The sequence below is a fragment of the Amblyraja radiata genome, chromosome 30 (genome assembly GCF_010909765.2).
Source record: "Amblyraja radiata isolate CabotCenter1 chromosome 30, sAmbRad1.1.pri, whole genome shotgun sequence".
In the NCBI taxonomy this organism is placed as follows: Eukaryota; Metazoa; Chordata; class Chondrichthyes; order Rajiformes; family Rajidae; genus Amblyraja; species Amblyraja radiata.
Window position 1 is genome coordinate 2,780,346 of NC_045985.1, and position 20,204 is coordinate 2,800,549.

A 20,204-nucleotide genomic window follows, 5' to 3' on the forward strand; every position below is an offset into this window, starting at 1 on the left:
TCCCTCCCCCGACAAAATCTGTGTGGGCATCTGATCTTCTAGAGGTGTATTGATCTTATAGAGGTGTATAAAAGCATGAGAGGAATAGATCAGGTAGACGCACAGAGTCTCTTGCCCAGAGTAGGGGAATCGAGGACCAGAGGACATAGGTTGAAGGTGAAGGGGAAACGATTCAATGGGAATCTGAGGGATCTACAGGAGGCGCTGTCTCATAAAGGCAGCCGGCATCATCAGAGACCCACACCACCCTGACCACGCTCTCATCTCGCTGCTAACATCGGGAAGAAGGTACAGGAGCCTGAAAACTGCATCGACCATACATCCATCAGGGTATTAAACTCTCCAAACTACAAATACACTCCAAACTATACAAACTTGGGGGAATTATGTTTTGACTTTACACAACCATTTTCTATTTCCCCGAGATGTGATCAATTTTCGGATCACATTCTCCGGGCTCTGCGGCCTACCGTCGCTGGAGCTGGAAGCCTCCTCGGGCTGTCGTGAGCCCCACCGCCGGGCGCGGACTGAACATCGGAGCGGGTCCCTTGCCTGGGATCGCTCCCACTGCGGACTTACCATCAAGGGCTGACCCGCTGAGATACTCCAGCACTCTGTGAAACGTCACCTATCCACGTTCTCCACAGATGCTGCCTGACCCGCTGAGTTACTCCAGCTTTTTGTGACAATCCTCTAATAATTAGTCTCTTGTGTTTCAGGAAGGATTCGGATTCTCCCCACAGCTGGTAAGTTTCAGGATTCGTGCTGTTAGACCTCATGGTCAAAGACACGGCATACCTGCCTACAGGTGTTTACAGATTGTAATCACATTGAATTCATTAACATGAACCCTTCTTCCTTGCATTTTCAGGCATGGGCAGAATCAGAAACGCGGCTGGTAAGATCTTCTGCTCACCGAGTTTCTGCTCAACTGTTTTAGTGACTTTCATAGTCAGACAGCACAGAAACAGGCCCTTCTGTCCAACTTGCCCATGCTGACCCATTTATCCATTCTACGCTAGTCCCACCTGCCCACACTGACCCACATGCCCCACCTCCACTAAGTACTACCTGCCCACACTGACCCACATGTCAATAGACAACAGGTGCAGGTGTAGGCCATTCAGCCCTTCGAACCAGCACCGCCATTCAATGTGGCTGATCATCCCCAATCAGTACCCCGTTCCTGCCTTCTCCCCATATACCCTGACTCCGCTATCTAGCGCTCTCTTGAAAGCATCCAGAGAACCGGCCTCTCTCTGAGGCAAATAATTCCACAGACTCACAACTCTCTGCGTGAAAAAGTGTTTCATCGTCTCCGTTCTAAATGTCCTACCCCTTATTCTTAAACTGTGTGGCCCCTGGTTCTGGAGTCCCCCAACATCGGGAATATGTTTCCTGCCTCTCGCATGTCCAAACCCTGATTAATCTTGTATGTTTCAATAAGAATCCCTCTCATCCTTCTAAACCCCAGAGTGTACAAGCCCAGCCGCTCCATTCTATCAGCATATGACAGTCCCGCCATCCCGGGAATTAACCTGATGAACCTACGCTGAACTCCTTCTACACTAGTCCCACCTGCCCACATGCCCCACTAAGTAGTACCTGCCCGTGTTTGGCCCAGATCCATCTAAACTTGTCCTAATCATGTACCTGTCTAATGACTTGGAAATGTTGTGATAGTCCCAGCCTCCTCCTGCACCTACTGTCTTTGTTTCTATGTCCTTAACCTGAACGCCACCTCTGTTGACTCTTTCAGTTGCTGTGACCCTGGACCCCAACACTGCCCACCCGATGCTCCAGGTATCACCTGACCTGGTCACGGTGCGCTGTGTTAAGGGGCGGGCGATCACTTCTGTAGACGGAGGGGTTTCGGAGCCCGTCCTCTCAGTGATGGGGAAGCCACCTCTCAGAGATGAGGAAGGGATCACCTCTGGCCGGTGCTACTGGGTGGTGGAGATGGGCAGCAACTCTGAATGGGCAAGAGTGACCATAATATGGTTGAGTTCTTCATTAGGATGGAGAGTGACATTGTTAATTCAGAAACAATGGTTCTGAACTTAAAGAAAGGTAACTTTGAGGGTATGAGACGTTGTGTCTTGTTGTGTTCTGCTGCTCACTGCCTCTTGATGACTATTTCCTGTTGATAAAAAGAGACAATTTTAATATAGAGAAAGTCAGCGGTCAAATTTTAAGAAGTAAAATCTGAGAATATCTCAGAAGTCATCATTCAACGAAGCACGCTATTAATGACAACAATCTTGGGCGATGTTCCATCCTTCAGTAAACCTTTGACATTTCCCTTCATATTTCCGTTGAGCTAGTATGTTGGGCCAAAGGTACTGGTTTCCAGAAGGCTAGTATGGAGTTTGTGGGCGGAATGGATTTTTGGGCTGGCAGCTCAGTCACTGAGGGCTGGCAGCTGAGTCACTGGGGGCTGGCAGCTCAGTCACTGAGGCCTGTACTGGCAGGGGGGGCACCAAAATGCTTGGTGTTGCTGAAGACATCTGGAAGAGTTCTGTCCACAACTTCAAAGCATTCTCTCCTAATCATTGGACATTCGTCCCAAACAATGACTTTCACTTGCCTCGTAAAATGTGCCGTCTTAGAGTTCTTCTCGATGTTGCACAATGTATCCTCGGCCACTTGGATGGGTATCTTGAATCGAGAATGTGTAGTTCTTCCACCAGGCAGAAATGTAGCTGCTATCCTGGAGGATACTACAGCAATAGCCACATCACCTTGACCTCTAACATTTCCTGACATGATGTTGAAAAAGCAGCCGAAAGACAATTTCAGTTGTTAATGCACACTGAAGATTTTGTGCAAAACAATTTTTTGAGGTGGGGGCTGTCAGGGGAGGAGAGGGGGCAGTGAGCGATTTACTCATGATCTGTGGACTCACTCACTGCCTTGGGATTAACTCATGGACTTTGGACTGACTCTCACAGCTTGTGGACTGACTGATGCCCGACTTCTGGAGTCATGTCCGACTTTTGTAAACTGAAAACGGTAACATCTACATTGAGGAACAGCTTCTTCCTGACAGCCATCATGCTATTAAACTTAACAAATAAGCACTGAACTACGAAATACTATATTATTTCACACACACACACATATATATTCACACGCATTCACACACATATGCACACACACTCACACATATATTCACACACATTCACTCACACACATATTCAGACACACACACGTACACACACACATATACACACACATATACACACCCACATATTCACACACACACATACACATATTCACACACACACACATATTCACACGCACACACATTCTCATACACATATTCACACACACATACAGACTCATTCACGCACACACAAACTCAATGACACACACATTCACACAAAGACCCACACACACATAGATTCATACACACACACACACACACACACACACACACACACACACACACACACACACACACACCCACACGGACTCACTGACACACTCACACACACAGACTCAATCACACACACATACACAGACTCATCCCTCTCCTCAAGACACTGCCCTATGGGTGGTAAATGTCGTGCAGCCAAGACAGCTTCAGGCGGGGGTTGTCGTGAACTGATGAGAAGGGGGTGGGGTGTCCTCATGCAGGGGATGTGGACAGCTTCAGTAGGGGGTGCGTCCTATAGCATGGCAGAGGGCAGCATCTTGAGGTGGGGGATGTCAGTGGAGGAGGGGGGCAGTGACTCGGGACTCGGGACCCCCCCCCCCCTCCCAAGACACTCCTCCCACAGGAAAAACACTATGACTGTATGCATGTAAATAGATTTATTTATTGAAATCATATTCTATGTCGCTCTTCCAGGGAGATGCAAACTGCATTTCGTTGTCTCTGTACTGTACACTGACACAATGACAATTAAAGTTGAATCTGAATCTGAATTTGAATGGCACAGCAATGGCGGCCAGATCTCCCACAATGCAAAGGGAGCGAGAAAGTGGCCCAGCGCCGACCGGTTGCCGTGGCAGTGCGCATGTGTAAGGCGGCCGGCCGAGCCGAGCCCCGAGCGCATGCGCAGACCCGAGACCCGAGTGGAGCCCCGAGCCCCGAGTGCAGAGCCCCGAGCCGAGCCGAGCCGAGCCCCGGGAAGCACTGCAGGTGCTGGTAAATCGAATGTGGGTAAAAATGCTGGAGAAACTCAGCGGGTGCAGCAGCATCATCGATGTGGAGCGAAGGAAATAGGTGACGTTTCAGGCCGAACCCCTTCTTCAGACTGCAGATGCTGGTTTACACCGAACACCGAAAAATCGCGCATGTGGGACAGGCGGCATCTCTCTGGAGCCCCGAGTGCAGACCCGACCCGAGCGCAGACCCCAGACCAGAGCACAGACCCAAGACCCGAACCCCCAGCGCCGAGACCCGAGCCCAGACCCCAGACCAGAGCCCAGCCCTGAGCCCAGACCCCAGCCCAGATCCCAGACCCCAGCCCCGAGCCCAGACCCCAGCCCAGATCCCAGCCCCGAACCCAGACCCCAGACCCGAGCCCAGATCCCAGCCCCGAACCCAGACCCCAGACCCGAGCCCAGCTCCCGCCAGCCCATCATCTTTATGGGGTCGCTGGCGCAAAATGCTACAGTAACAGTAGGGTCGGGATCACCTGCAGGGGGGGGGGGGGGACTCCAGGACATAAGGTGCTACAGTAACAGGGGGGGGGGGGGGACCCCAGGACATAAGGTGCTACAGTAACAGGGGGGGGGGGGGCTCCAGCACATAACCATATAATATAACAATTACAGCACGGAAACAGGCCATCTCGACCCTTCTAGTCCGTGCCGAACACGTATTCTCCCCTAGTCCCATATACCTGCGCTCAGACCATAACCCTCCATTCCTTTCCCGTCCAGATAACTATCCAATTTATTTTTAAAAGATAAAAACGAACCTGCCTCCACCACCTTCACTGGAAGCTCATTCCACACAGCCACCACTCTCTGAGTAAAGAAGTTCCCCCTCATGTTACCCCTAAACTTCTGTTCCTTAATTCTCAAGTCATGTCCCCTTGTTTGAACCTTCCCTACTCTCAGTGGGAAAAGCTTATCCACGTCAACTCTGTCTATCCCTCTCATCATTTTAAAGACCTCTATCAAGTCCCCCCTTAACCTTCTGCGCTCCAAAGAATAAAGCCCTAACTTGTTCAACCTTTCTCTGTAACTTAGTTGCTGAAACCCAGGCAACATTCTAGTAAATCTCCTCTGTACTCTCTCTATTTTGTTGACTACAGTAAATAAAGTGCTACAGTAACAGCTAAAGATTATTGAGCATTTATTTATTTATTTATTTATTTCAGACAGAATAAAAAAACAAAAAAGCAAGTATGAAACAGCATACAAAAAAACAAAACAAAAAACACATATAAAGTGTCACAAACAATATCTATAAATAAATGAAATCATATGTGTCCGAAAAGGAGCAGGAAGCAGCCAAAGCTTATTAATTCCCATCCCTTATTCAACTGCTTGTAATTATCTTATACACATTTAGCAGCTATATGTACACCATATGTACACCAGCCACTATATGTACACCAAATTATTTACATTTGAACACTAATCAAGTATTTACAAAGCCATACAAAAAAGAAAAAAAGAAAAAGAAAAGAAAAGAAAAAACCCGCAAATACTATACAGTATCTTAGTCATATATACAACCCATCACCCGATAATCACCCTTCCCAATACAATCAGTATAACAAATATCACAATCACCTATCCTCATCCCAATATCCTTTTAAAGTATAGGAACATATTTTTAAATTAAATCTTTCTTTATTGAATAGATACAAATACATAAAAAGCACGTTTTATTTTAATAAAATCAATTTAAATTGTTCACATTAATACGAAGACAAAGATTAATTAAATGCACGTATTTTGATATTATTAAGTTACAAATAAATATACAAAAAGGCAAAATATATAAATAAAAAATGAAATACATAAACTAAAAAAAACAACAAATCTATTTAAAAACGACACATATTGAAACAATAAATATTTTAAAATTTAATAGGACAGGCCCCGCCTTGCTCCCAAAACTAGATTCTTCTTTATGTTTCTTCTCAGTGTAAACTTTTGCCGCCGAGCTTCCCTGCAACAGAACAGAGTGTAAAACCATGCAGCAATAAAGATGTCTGAATACATCAGCCAGGCTTTTCCACATCAGCTGACACTAATGCAAGAATAAGCACAATTCACAACATATCTATACTCTAGCAAAAGTAATCATTCAGTTCAGCCATAAAACAGAAAAGATTTGTTTCAGAACCTCTGGGTTAGAAGAAAGTGAACAAGGAAGTGTCATTAAACCATGTTTTTGTATTCTAGCCCTCATGAAATAAATGCTAGCAATGCATTCGCCTTCATTTCTACTGATTCAACTTGCAAGTTAACTCTTTGGGAATCCTGCACCAGCATTCCAGAGTTCCTTTGCACCTCCAATTTCTGGATTCTCTCCCCATTATGAAAATAGTCTACGCCTTTATTCTGCCTACCAAAATGCATGACTCCACACTTTGCTACACTATAATCCATCTGCCACTTCTCTGCCAACTCTCCCACCTGTCCCAGTCCTTCTGCAGAGTCCCTGCACTCCACTGTTCAATGCTCCAGCACCACCCAGATTTTTGATTCCTACTGAAATTGTTGTTTTAAACTTTGTGAATTTGAGAGACCAGTGACATTTCGTAGTTGGGATGGTATGAAGCCAGAAGAAACATCAAAGGCTTTTGACGATCACCTGTGATACTATGTGGCCTTGGTGGTGGTGTGTGTGTTGGTCTTGTGACGACCTACACAGGCTGACAAACGTCAAGTGGAGCAGGGCTCAGCCACAAAGTATCAGAGTCACAGCCAGACGTCCATCCCAAGATTGACAACAGCAACTCACTGAAGCTTCAATAGCATCACCGTAAAGTACAAGGGCAGAAGGTTCATTCATGCCCTCAAGTCAAATGCTACTGATTTGGAAATCTTACCTGGTTTGGATTTTCGGCAGCTTAAAGCCCTGCACGGGGAGCCTCCCACTGGCCAGCTTGCGAGCCACCACTACCTCCTTTACCTCTCCCCAAGGTTTTAACTTTCCTATAAAGCAAAATGAGTACTTTAATAAGGAGGCATAATTAGTCAATGTGAAGGTTTTCAAATGCAGCTATAGTCAAAATTAAACACATTAATTATGAATACCAGGTACTAACAGATTACTGTCATATGATTTTTAATACGTCCTTAACAGAAACAAAAAGGTTTTAAGGAGACTTGATGCTCATAATTATAAGTGTTCAGATCAAGATAAACTTATCATTGGTCAATGTGTCAACACGAGCCTATAAATTTAAATGAATCTACTAACAAGTGGAATTCAGGAACGTTGCCAAACAATTTGTGGCAACCTCAATTTGAGGCCAACCTGCCCAAATAACCATGATAAAGCAATACCCAACACGTTTCCAAATCATTTGCAGATACTATCGCGACGTTCAAGAAACATTTAGACAGGCACATGGCATACGCAGGCAGGTAGCACATTTTATTTAGTGCGGGCATGTTGGGCCAAAGGGAGTTTCCATACTGTACGACCATGACCACATTGACCTCAGTGATCAGTGCTATTCAATCCTTTCCAAATGCCAAATGTTCCAATTGAACATTAACGGCCAGATTCACTTTTCCTGCAAGTTGTAAGCAGAACTGTACAACCTCCCATAAAATAAATTTCAGGTAAACCGACCTAGATGGGGTCCCATTCATAACCCTGATGGTTTAAACAGGTTCTCTCACAAATTTCAAAAGTGCCAAATCCCACAAAAAGTGGTTCTACATTCATTAGACGAGAAATGAATCAAATTAAGAACAGGGAGGAGATGTTTGGAGAGAGGTGGCACCAAAATCCGTCTCCACTTAAGGAATCACACGAAGGCACTCCCATTACTACAGGGAGTCTGCAGACGACCCTTACAAAGGCAACCGTCACTGCTCTTCAAAAGGCTCTGCTGGCCCTCGGTCCCCTCCGGGATGATGCCAACCAACAAAATCAAACCCACCCACCCCCCCCACCAAAAGTAACGATAATTATTGGAAAAAGGTAAATAGATTCAAATACCTTAGAAATTTTGTTTCAATGCAGATTCCATTATAGCTTTAACTAAATTAAGTGAATAATTTAGAAAGTGGTAATGACATTGAATTGATTTTGAGTATGTGGTGCCCTATGCGGGATTCAAGAATCCTAAATAAAGACCCACTTTAGCAATACGCATACTCTCTGACCTCAAGATAATCTATCCAAAGGGTCACCTGAAGCAATGCATACCAACCTGTATGTGGCTTATAGGGAGAGGTCGACGCAAGCTGGCTTGGAGATCAAATTTTGCTCCCCGCTTGGCGCTGAACTGGTAAGGGGCTTTAGAAGGCAACAACAACAAAAGTTAAATGGCACAGTGCAACATAATCTTTCAAGCGTTTACTCTTTTAACAGAAGTGTTTTATGGATAAATTCTGCAGACAGAAATCACTTAAGAGCCCTAGTATCTATGATAGTTTATTCCACAATCTGCTGCAGCTGAATATCCTCCCCCTCCAGTCTACCCTCTCCGCTGAAATTACTGTCACAAGTAAAGGCAGGTCCAACAGCTCATTTCCCCTTTCAAGATGCCCAAAAGGGAACGATATGGGAACCCAACTTGTCGTTAATAAGTCTTAAATAGCAAGTGCTGAGATATTTAACACTGCTGAGATTGTACATGCAATTAAAAAAAACACATTACCCTTGTTATCAGCATGTTCCGCGGAGAGTTTTGATATTTTCCGGCACGGGATTGGCACCGGCATTGGTCTGTCGTGGAAATATATTTATTAACTCTGGGTCAAAAAAAATCTTAAAAGCACTGCAAAAATACCTGCTCAGGTCACCTTTGAGGCTCATCAAAGATGGAAAATTAAAGGTATGCTTGCTAAGGATACACACATACTAGAAATCAGTTTCATATCACTAATAACTTAGAAGCTACTTAGTAGGGAGCTCATATCTATTGATTTGAATCGTTACAATAGACAAGGACAAAGATCAGAGAATTGAGAACTACATGGAACCAGCACGGAAGAGTCGTGGAACAGAACAGCAATGTTTAAATTGAACTTTGGCTAATTTTGAATTAGAATCTTGAAAATGCATTTCTGCTTTAGTTAAGAATTAAAGCCTGGATGTTTGATTATAACTTTTATTTCTGCATGAGATTTAAAGTCATTTGCAAATCTTTTTTTCCAAATAAAATAACAAATATGGGTTTAGTAACCTATCCATAAAGTATATTTTCTTGTTCCATTCCTGGCGTACACCGTACAACGTCTGGGATCACTTTGCAATTTTAAGAGCATGTTTGTTTAAAATTAGCCAAAACAAGTTTTGCTTTACCATGTCCCAAGTTTCATTTATGTCGATCAGATCTTTATCACACTGAAGTTTTCTCTGCCTGTGTTAAAAAAAAGAGAGATGCAAAAGATGAGTGGAAAATTCAGCACAACATTGCGTGCAAGTGCAGCCGTGCATATGCGCACTGCAACGCAACATTCAAGCAACATTAATGCCGCGCTGTGTAAGAAGGAACTACAGATGCTGGTTTAAACCGAAGTACACAAAAATGCTGAAGTAACTCAGCGGGACAGACAGCATCTCTGGTGAGAATGAATGGGTGACAATACGGGTGACATTTCACACTGATTAAGATCTCGACTGAAAGGTGCTCCATTTACTTCTCTCCAGGGATGCTGCCTGTCCGCTGAGTTATACAGACCAGGACTTAAAAGTTCAGTGTGTCTATATACCATCGACCATATATATATACACATTAAATAAACAGATACAATGCAATAGGCTGTTATTTTTCAGAGTTTGGTGGTGGTGGGTCCACCAGTTTAAATTCCATTTTGAATATTTTTGGAGGACCAGGAATCCAAGAAGCAAGAGTTACTCCAGAGAGTGACTCAGCGTTGGTTTTCAGCGGTCATGGTGAGGCAGCCACCGGACAGACTACTCAACAATGTACCTCGGTGACTGCCAATCACCCACCCTCCTCCTCCCAGGACACTCCTCCCACAGGAAAAACACTGACTGTATGCATGTAAATAGTTTTATTTATTGAAATCATATTCTATGTCGCTCTTCCAGGGAGATGCTAACTGCATTTCGTTGTCTCTGTACTGTACACTGACACAATGACAATTAAAGTTGAATCTGAATCTGAATTTGAATCTGACAGCAATGGCCGCCAGATCTCCCACAGTGCAAAGGGAGGGAGAAAGTGGCCCAGCGCCAACCGGCTGCCGTGGCAGTGCGCATGTGTAAGGCGGCCGGCCGAGCCGAGCCCCGAGCGCAGGCGCAGACCCGGGACCCGAGTGGAGCCCCGAGCCCCGAGCGCCGAGCCGAGCCCCGCGAAGCACTGCAGGTGCTGGAAAATCGAAGGTGGGTAAAAATGCTGGAGAAACTCAGCGGGTGCAGCAGCATCATCGCTGTGGAGCGAAGGGAATAGGTGACGTTTCCGGCCGAAACCCTTCTTCAGACTGCAGATGCTGGTTTACACCGAACACCGAATAATCGCGCAGGTGGGACAGGCAGCATCCCTCTGGAGCCCCGAGCCCAGACCCCAGCCCCGAGTCCAGACCCCAGCCCCGAGCACAGACCCCAGCCCCGAGCACAGACCCCAGCCCCGAGCCCAGACCCCAGCCCCGAGCACAGACCCCAGCTCCGAGCGCAGACCCCAGCCCCGAGAGCAGACCCCAGCCCCGAGCACAAACCCCAGCCCCGAGCGCAGACCCCAGCCCCGAGCATCCGAGCACAGACCCCAACCCCGAGCACAGACCCCAGCCCAGCCTAGACCCGAGCACAGACCCCAGCCCAGCCTAGTCCCGAACATAGACCCCAGCCCCGAGCACAGAGCCCAGCCCAGCCTAGACCCGAGCACAGACCCCAGCCCCGATCACAGACCCCAGCCCAGCCTAGACCCGAGCAGACCCCAGCCCCGAGCACAGACCCCAGCCCCGAGCCACCGAGCCCAGCCCCGAGCACAGACCCCAGCCCAGCCTAGACCCCAGCACAGACCCCAGCCCCGAGCACAGACCCCAGCCCCGATCACAGACCCCAGCCCAGCCTAGACCCGAGCAGACCCCAGCCCCGAGCACAGACCCCAGCCCCGAGCACAGACCCCAGCCCCGAGCGCAGACCCCAGCCCCGAGCACAGACCCCAGCCCCGAGCGCAGACCCCAGCCCCGAGCACAGACCCCAGCCCCGAGCGCAGACCCCAGCCCCGAGCGCAGACCCCAGCCCCGAGCCCCCGAGCACAGACCCCAGCCCCGAGCCCCCGAGCACAGACCCCAGCCCAGAGCACAGACCCCAGCCCCGAGCACAGACCCCAGCCCCGAGCCCCCGAGCACAGACCCCAGCCCCGAGCACAGACCCCAGCCCAGCCCAGAGCACAGACCCCAGCCCCGAGCGCAGACCCCAGCCCCGAGCCCCCGAGCACAGACCCCAGCCCCGAGCCCCCGAGCACAGACCCCAGCCCCGAGCACAGACCCCAGCCCAGCCCAGAGCACAGACCCCAGCCCCGAGCACAGACCCCAGCCCAGCCTAGACCCGAGCACAGACCCCAGCCCCGAGCACAGACCCCAGCCCCGAGCCCCCGAGCACAGACCCCAGCCCAGCCTAGACCCGAGCACAGACCCCAGACCCGAGCGCAGACCCCAGCCCCGAGCACAGACCCCAGCCCCGAGCCCCGGACACGGAGTGTTTTTTACCTGCACTTTTTTTTAAACTCTTCCTACTGTTTTTATCAGCGACTGGATTGTTTTTATGTATGTATGAAATGTTTAAGTTTTATGTGTGATTCCCTGGGAAACGCCTTCTCATTTTGCACTGTACAACTGCTGCTTTGCAAGATAAAGGTTTAAGAAGGAACTGCAGATGCTGGAAAATCGAAGGTAAAGACAAAAGTGCTGGAGAAACTCAGCGGGCGCAGCAGCATCGTCTATGTGGAGCGAAGGAAATAGGCGACGTTTCGGGTCTGAAGAAGGGTCTCGACCCGAAACGTTGCCTATTTCCTTCGCTCCACATAGATGCTGCCAGTGGCGTAGCGTGGGCGGGTGGGGGGGAGGGGCAGAGGGGCGGTTGCCCCGGGCGCTAAATTTTTAGGGGCGCAAAAAAATAGTTGGATAAATTTTTTTTATAAAATGGCAAAACAAATTGTTCTAAAGGCACGCTGCACCTCTTTAGCAGCCTTCCCCTGAATTATTGTAATAAAATGTAATTTTTTTTGCCATTTTATAATTTTTTTTATCTAACAATTTTTTTGCGCCCCTAAAAATGTATCGAACAATTTTAACCAACCAGCGATCTCTGCGCCGAGGCCGTGGTCGGGTCGAGTGGCCGCTGCCGCCGGAACGTGCCCCAGCTCCGAGTTCTGGTCGCCGCTGTCCCAGCTCCGAGGCCAGGCCGCCGCTTTTGCTGCTCCAGACCCGATGCCGTGTGGATGCTGCCGCTAGGGCCGGCCTTAAGCCGATTTGACCGATTGCCCCCAATTGGGCCCCGCGCCTAATGGGGGCCCCGCACTAATGTTCCGTATTTCGTACGGAAATACGAATTCTCTTTGTTAAATAAAGATTTTTATTTTTAATTCGCCATCCGCATTATTTTTTTAAACGACCATGTATAACAACCGCTGCACGGCCATCAGACACAAACGATTTGTTAACTAGTACTGTTAGCACTACTTAACATGAAGTTGTTAACAAGTTGTTATATCAATCTGCATCCATCCACATTCCTCAGTAAATGTTATTGTGTTTTGAATGAATATTAATGACGCCGTGTTCCTTTGAATAAAATTCACGCGGCGTCATAAATACTTGTTTAAAACACAATTACATTTACTGAGGAATGTAGATCGATGACACGTTGAGAATTTCTTTAAACTCACCATCATGAGTGAGGGTCCCGGACCGCGAGAAGGGGCTTCTTCCTGGTGTACAGGTTAGTCATTCACCTACCGACCCACGTTGTGTCTCTCTGTGTTTTGCTCCCTCCCTCCTTCTCTCTCGCGCTCTCTCCCGCTGCCCATCTCGTCTCTCTCTAGCTCTCCCACTCCCTCTCTATCACACTGTCGCCTCGGCATTCCCGGAATCATTGACGTTTTGCGGTAGACAAAAATGCTGGAGAAACCTAGCGGGTGAGGCAGCCGCCTTGCCCGCTGAGTTCCTCCAGCACTCTGTGTTTTTTGTTTGGCTCTGAAGTTGAAGGTGGCTCAGCGGGACGGGCAGCGGCTCTGGGGACAGGGTTGCGTTTCTGGTCTAGACCCTTCTTCAGACAATCACAAGTACTCTCACCGACGCGAGTTCAATTCAGTCTGAAGAAGGGTCTTCCAGAGTCGCTGCGCTGCCTGTCCTGCTGAGTTACTCCAGTTTTATGTCTATCTTCAATTTCAAAGAAATAAAATTTCTCACGGGGGGCTTATAACGTCTCTAAACCCCTCTGGAACCCTCTGAACACCTCTAAACCCCCTCTATCCCCCCCCCCCCCCCCCCCACGTATTTCCCTCTACAACACTTCTGAACACTTCTAAACACATCTGAACCCATCTGAAGCCCTCTGAACATCTCTAAACCGTTTGAAGCCCTCTAAACTAGGAGGCTACAAGGTGACTTGTATAGGCTGGGTGAGTGGGCAAATGCATGGCAGATGCAGTATAATGAGAATAAATGTGAGGCTACCCACTTTGGTGGCAAAAACAGGAAAGTAGACTATTATCTGAATGGTGGCCGATTAGGAAAAGGGGAGATGCAGCGAGACCTGGGTGTCATGGTACACCAGTCATTGAAAGTAGGCATGCAGGTGCAGCAGCCAGTGAAGAAAGCGAATGGTATGTTAGCATTCCTAGCAAAAGGATTTGAGTATAGGAGCAGGGAGGTTCTACTGCAGATGTACGGGGTCTTGGTGAGACCACACCCGGAGTATTGCGTACAGTTTTGGCTCCTAATCTGAGGAAGGACATTCTTGCCATAGAGGGAGTACATAGAAGGTTCGCCAGACTGATTCTTGGGATGTCAGGACTTCCATATGAAGAAAGACTGGATAGACTCGGATTGTACTCGCTAAAATTTAGAAGATTGAGGGGGCATCTTATAGAAACCCACAAAATTCTTAAGAGGTTGGACAGGCTAGATGCAGGAAGATTGTTCCCGATGTTGGGGAAGTCCAGAACAAGGGGGTCACAGTTTAAGGATAAAGGGGAAATCTTTTAAGACTGAGATGAGAAAAACATTTTTTACACAGAGAGTGGTGAATCTCTGGAATTCTCTGCCACATAATGTAGTTGAGGCCAGTTCGTTGGCTATACTTAAGAGGGAGTTAGATGTGGCCCTTGTGGCTAAAGGGATCAGGGGGTATGGAGAGAAGGCAGGTACAGGATACTGAGTTGGATGATCAGCCATGATCATATTGAATGGCGGTGCAGGCTCGAAGGGCCGAATGGCCTACTCCTGCACCTAATTTCTATGTTTCTATGTTTCTAAAACAGGTGCAGGTAACTGCACCTATTGTCTATGGTTCTATGACTGCGTCCAACTGCTGTCTGGTTCGTTGATCGGTTTGCTAGATGTGAACTGTTTTGGGAGAGAAAAATGCTCACGGCAGTCCAAACGTGTTAAACAGAAATTGGTCAGATATTGAGCTTTACACAGTAAGAAATCATGTGAAATAATCACTGAATTTTAAATGAATGTACCTGCATGTTATACTGTTTAGTTTGGAGATACAACCAGATCCACTGAGTTCGCACCGACCAGCGATTTTTGTTACAGATTTGTTAATTTTATTTGGCAGCCAATCAAACGCTGTCTCTAAGGGGGTTGCATCCAATCACCAACCAGCTTGCTTTAAAATTCCCGTCCAATCAACAAATAGGTCTCCTCCCGTCCAATCAGCCGCTGTCTCCAAGTGCATTGTGTCCAATAACATAATTAGCAGCTACGGAAAAGTTTGGAATCCAGCGGAGCTACTGACAGGCAAACGGGTGGGAGCAGGAGAGATTCACACAGTGTAGAATCCATAGCCCCTAGTGTACAATTTCATAATATATACTAAATAACTGGGCTGACACACCTTGGCTGGGAACCTGGGGCCCACCAAAATTGTTCCCAATTGGGCCCGCACCCCCTAGGGCCGGCCCTGCTCCCCGTCCCCTCTCCCCGCTTCTCCCGCCCCTCTCTCCCCGCTTCTCCCACCCCCTCTCCCCTCCCCACTTCTCCCGCCCCACTCCCAGCCCCACTCCCCGCCCCTCTCCCACTCCCCGCCCCTCTCCCCGTCCCCTCTCCCCGCCCCCTCTCCCCGCCCCCTCTACCCGCCCCTCTCCCCGCTGCTCCCGTCCCCTCTACCCGTCCCTCTCCCCGTCCCCACTCCCCGCCCCTCTCCCCGCTTCTCCAGGCCCTCTCCCCGTCCCCTCTCCCCGTCCTCTCTCCCCGCTTCTCCAGCCCCTCTCCCCGTCCCCTCTCACCGTCCCCACTCCCCGCCCCCTCTCCCCGTCCCCTCTCCCCGTCCTCCCTCCCCGCTTCTCCAGCCCCTCTCCCCGTCCCCTCTCACCGTCCCCACTCCCCGCCCCCTCTCCCCGCCCCATCTCCCCGTCCCCTCTCCCCGTCCCTCTCCCCTCTCACTTTCCCAGGGCTCCGGCTTCCCGTCTTCCTTCCTCCTTTACCCTTCCCACTCCCCACCCACCCCTCGCCTGCACCGACGCTTCCCTCTCTCTGCCCCAGCCCAGCGGGCCGTTTGATTCGGTGAGGTTTCCCCACAAGCCTGGAGCCGGCGCCCGTAGTGTAGACGTGACCGGGACACGGTGAAGGATGCCGCCCTCTGACTGCAAGGCAGCGGGACAGCTGCGGCTGCTGACAGGGACAGAGAGAGAGGCCCCTCGGCCCGCGCGTTGCTGCTGTCCCCTGAGTCGGGAATGGACAATTGTCAATAAAATGAGGAACTCAGCGGGTCGGGCAGCATCTGTGGAGGGAATGGGCAGGCGACCCTTCAGACTGATGGGGGAGTGAGAGAAAGCTGGAACAGAGAGGTGTGTGTGTGTGGGGTGGGGGGGGGGGGGGATGCCTGTCAAGTTATTGGTGGAAGAAGGAACTGCAGATGATGGTTTAAACCGAAGATAGACACAAAAAGCTGGAGTAACTCAGCGGGTCAGGCAGCATCTGTGGAGAGAAGGAACGGGTCGAAGAAGGGTCTCGACCGCTGAGTTACTCCAGCAATTTGTGTCGATCTTAAGTGATGGGTGGATACAGGTGAGGGGGTGATCAGTGGGTGGAATAAGTGACAATGACTAGAGGTGAAAATGAGACAAAATGATGTCAGATGAGGAGAGAAGAGGTGGAGTGAAATGTAAAGCCGGAGGGAGGGAGAGATGGGTGGGGGGATGGGGCGAGATGGGGGTAGGGGGTGGGGCGTGATGGGGGGGGGGATTACATGGAAATGGGGGTCTTGGAATTGGCAGATGAGTGGGTTGAAGAGGGGAAAGGAGCAGGGTGACTGGGGAGGAGTGGGAGATGATGACAGAAATGTGTGCTCAAATTTCCAGTCATCTCCCCACCCCACCCCTCCCTCTCTTTCCCCTTTCCCTCCCCCGACAAAATCTGTGTGGGCGTCTGATCTTCTAGAGGTGTATTGATCTTCTAGAGGTGTATAAAAGCATGAGAGGAATATATCAGGTGGACGCACAGAGTCTCTTGCCCAGAGGACGGGTAATCGAGGACCAGAGGACATAGGTTCAAGGTGAAGGGGAAAAGATTCAATGGGAATCTGAGGGATCTACAGGAGCCGCTGTCTCATAAAGGCAGCCGGCATCATCAGAGACCCACACCACCCTGGCCACGCTCTCATCTCGCTGCTAACATCGGGAAGAAGGTACAGGAGCCTGAAAACTGCATCGACCATACATCCATCAGGCTATGAAACTCTCCAAACTACAAATACACTCCAAACTATACAAACTTGCGGGAATTATGTTTTGACTTTACACAACCATTTTCTATTTCCCCGAGATGTAATCAATTTTCGGATCACATTCTCCGGGCTCTGCGGCCTACCGTCGCTGGAAGCCTCCTCGGGCTGTCGTGAGCCCCACCGCGGGGCGCGGACTTAACATCGGAGCGGATCCCTTGCCTGGGATCGCTCCCACTGCGGACTTACCATCAAGGGCTGATCCGCTGAGTTACTCCAGCACTCTGTGAAACGTCACCTATCCACGTTCTCCACAGATGCTGCCTGACCCGCTGAGATACTCCAGCACTCTGTGAAACGTTACCTATCCACGTTCTCCACAGATGCTGCCTGACCCGCTGAGTTACTCCAGCACTCTGTGAAACGTTACCTATCCATGTTCTCCACAGATGCTGCCTGACCCGCTGAGTTACTCCAGCAGTATGTGAAACGTCACCTATCCACGTTCTCCACAGATGCTGTCTGACCCGCTGAGTTACTCCAGCACTCTGTGAAACGTCACCTATCCACGTTCTCCACAGATGCTGCCTGACCCACTGAGTTACTCCAGCTTTTTGTGACAATCCTCTAATAATTAGTCTCTTGTGTTTCAGGAAGGATTCGGATTCTCCCCACAGCTGGTAAGTTTCAGGATTCGTGCTGTTAGACCTCATGGTCAAAGACACGGCATACCTGCCTACAGGTGTTTACACATTGTAATCACATTGAATTCATTAACATGAACCATGCTTCCTTGCATTTTCAGGCATGGACAGAATCAGAAATGCGGCTGGTAAGATCTTCTGCTCACCGAGTTTCTGCTCAACTGTTTTAGTGACTTTAATAGTCAGACAGCACAGAAACAGGCCCTTCGGTCCAACTTGCCCATGCTGACCCACATGTCCATTCTACGCTAGTCCCACCTGCCCACACTGATCCACACGCCCCACCTCCACTAAGTACTACCTGCCCACACTGACCCACATGTCAATAGACAACAGGTGCAGGTGTAGGCCATTCAGCCCTTCGAACCAGCACCGCCATTCAATGTGGCTGATCATCCCCAATCAGTACCCAGTTCCTGCCTTCTCCCCATATACCCTGACTCCGCTATCTAGCGCTCTCTTGAAAGCATCCAGAGAACCGGCCTCTCTCTGAGGCAAAAAATTCCACAGACTCACAACTCTCTGGGTGAAAAAGTGTTTCCTCGTCTCCGTTCTAAATGGCCTACCCCTTATTCTTAAACTGTGTGCCCCCTGGTTCTGGAGTCCCCCAACATCGGGAATATGTTTCCTGCCTCTGGCATGTCCAAACCCTGATTAATCTTGTATGTTTCAATAAGAATCCCTCTCATCCTTTTAAACTCCAGAGTGTACAAGCCCAGCCGATCCATTCTATCAGCATATGACAGTCCCGCCATCCCGGGAATTAACCTGGTGAACCTACGCTGAACTCCCTCTACACTAGTCCCACCTGCCCACATGCCCCACCTACACTAAGTAGTACCTGCCCGTGTTTTGCCCAGATCCATCTAAACTTGTCCTATCCATGTACCTGTCTAATGACTTGGAAATGTTGTGATAGTCCCAGCCTCCTCCTGCACCTACTGTCTCTGTTTCTATGTCCTTAACCTGAACGCCACCTCTGTTGACTCTTTCAGTTGCTGTGACCCTGGACCCCAACACTGCCCACCCGATGCTCCAGGTATCACCTGACCGGGTCACGGTGCGCTGTGTTAAGGGGCGGACGATCACTTCTGTAGACAGAGGGGTTTCGGAGCCCATTCTCTCAGTGGTGGGGAAGCCACCTCTCATAGATGAGGAAGGGATCACCTCTGGCCGGTGCTACTGGGTGGTGGAGGTGGGCAGCAACTCTGAATGGGACCTGGGAGTTGCCTCCAACGATGCGGAGAAGAGGGCCAGGACCACACTGTGACCCGAGGGAGGGGTCTGGTCCATCGGGTGCCACCAGAAGGTGTTCAGGGTCAACTACGCCAATTCCAAGCGGATCTCCATCCACCCAGCCACCCAGGAGAAGATCCAGATGATCGGCGTATATGTTGACTACGGCGAGGGCAAGGTCCTGTTCTGTGATGACAGCACTGGCTCTCACCTCCACTCCTTCCGCGATTGTAAATTCATGTGGGGGCTCCTCCCCTTCTTCAACGTTTCTGCTTCAGGAAACGCACTGACGATTTGTCCAGTTGTCCATGTTGCATGAGTCCGCGTTCATTGTCCAGTTGTCCATGTTGCATGAGTCCGAGTTCATTGTCCATGTCCATGTTGTATGAGTCCGAGTTCATTGTCCAGTTGTCCATGTCTAGGCTGCATGAGTCCTAGTTCATTGTCCATGTCCATGTTGCATGCGTCCGAGTTCATTGTCCAGTTGTCCATGTCCAGGCTGCATGAGTCCTAGTTGCCCTGGCATCGAGTGTCCACTTACAAGTTAATATCACCAGCAACTTGTCCCAGACCAGCCACATCGCAGCAACGACCAAGAAAGCAAACCAACGCCTCTACTTCCTGAAGAAGGCTTAGGAGGTTCAGCATGTCCCCAACAACTCTTCCCAACTTCTACGCATGCCCCGTGGAAAGCATTTTATCCGGGATTCATCACAGCACGGTTTTGGGAACAGCTCTGTCTACGATCGCAAGAAATTGCAGAATAGTGGAGGCAGCCCAGACCGTCACGCACACGAACCAACCTCCCTTCCATCGACTCCATCTACACGTCACGCTGCCTCGGCAAGGACAGCAGCCCAGACCATCACACACACAGACACAAACCAACCTCCCTTCCATCGACTCCATCTACACCTCACGCTGCCTCGGCAAGGCCAGCAGCATCATCAAGGACCAGTCTCACCTCCCGGTCAATCCCTCTTCTCCCATCTCCCATCAGGCAAGAGGTACGGAAGTGTGAAAACGCACACCTCCAGATTCAGGGACAGTTTCTTCCCGGCTGTTATCAGGCAACTGAACCGTCCTCTCACCAACAAGAGAGCGGTCCTGACCTCCCATCTACTTCTTTAGAGACCTGGGTCCATCTTTGATTGCACTTAACTAGACTTTATCTTGCACTAAAAAATGTTATTCGTTTTATCCTGTATCTGTACACTGTGGACGGCTTGATTGTAATCTGTGTTGTT

At 49.4% G+C, this 20,204-nt stretch overlaps 1 protein-coding gene and 1 long non-coding RNA gene across 2 annotated transcripts; both read left to right on the forward strand.

Moving 5' to 3' along the window:
* Nucleotides 1–687: 687 nt before the first annotated feature.
* Nucleotides 688–18,991, forward strand: LOC116989902 (E3 ubiquitin-protein ligase TRIM11-like). Its single transcript, XM_033047458.1, has 3 exons — nt 688–898; nt 1,760–1,953; nt 18,911–18,991. Exons 1-3 carry the CDS (start codon nt 874–876, stop codon nt 18,989–18,991), a joined length of 300 nt encoding a protein of 99 aa, XP_032903349.1. The 5' UTR covers nt 688–873.
* Nucleotide 18,992: 1 nt separating this feature from the next.
* Nucleotides 18,993–19,668, forward strand: LOC116990097. Its single transcript, XR_004416411.1, has 2 exons — nt 18,993–19,407; nt 19,442–19,668. It is a non-coding gene; the product is annotated as an uncharacterized LOC116990097 (long non-coding RNA).
* Nucleotides 19,669–20,204: the final 536 nt, after the last annotated feature.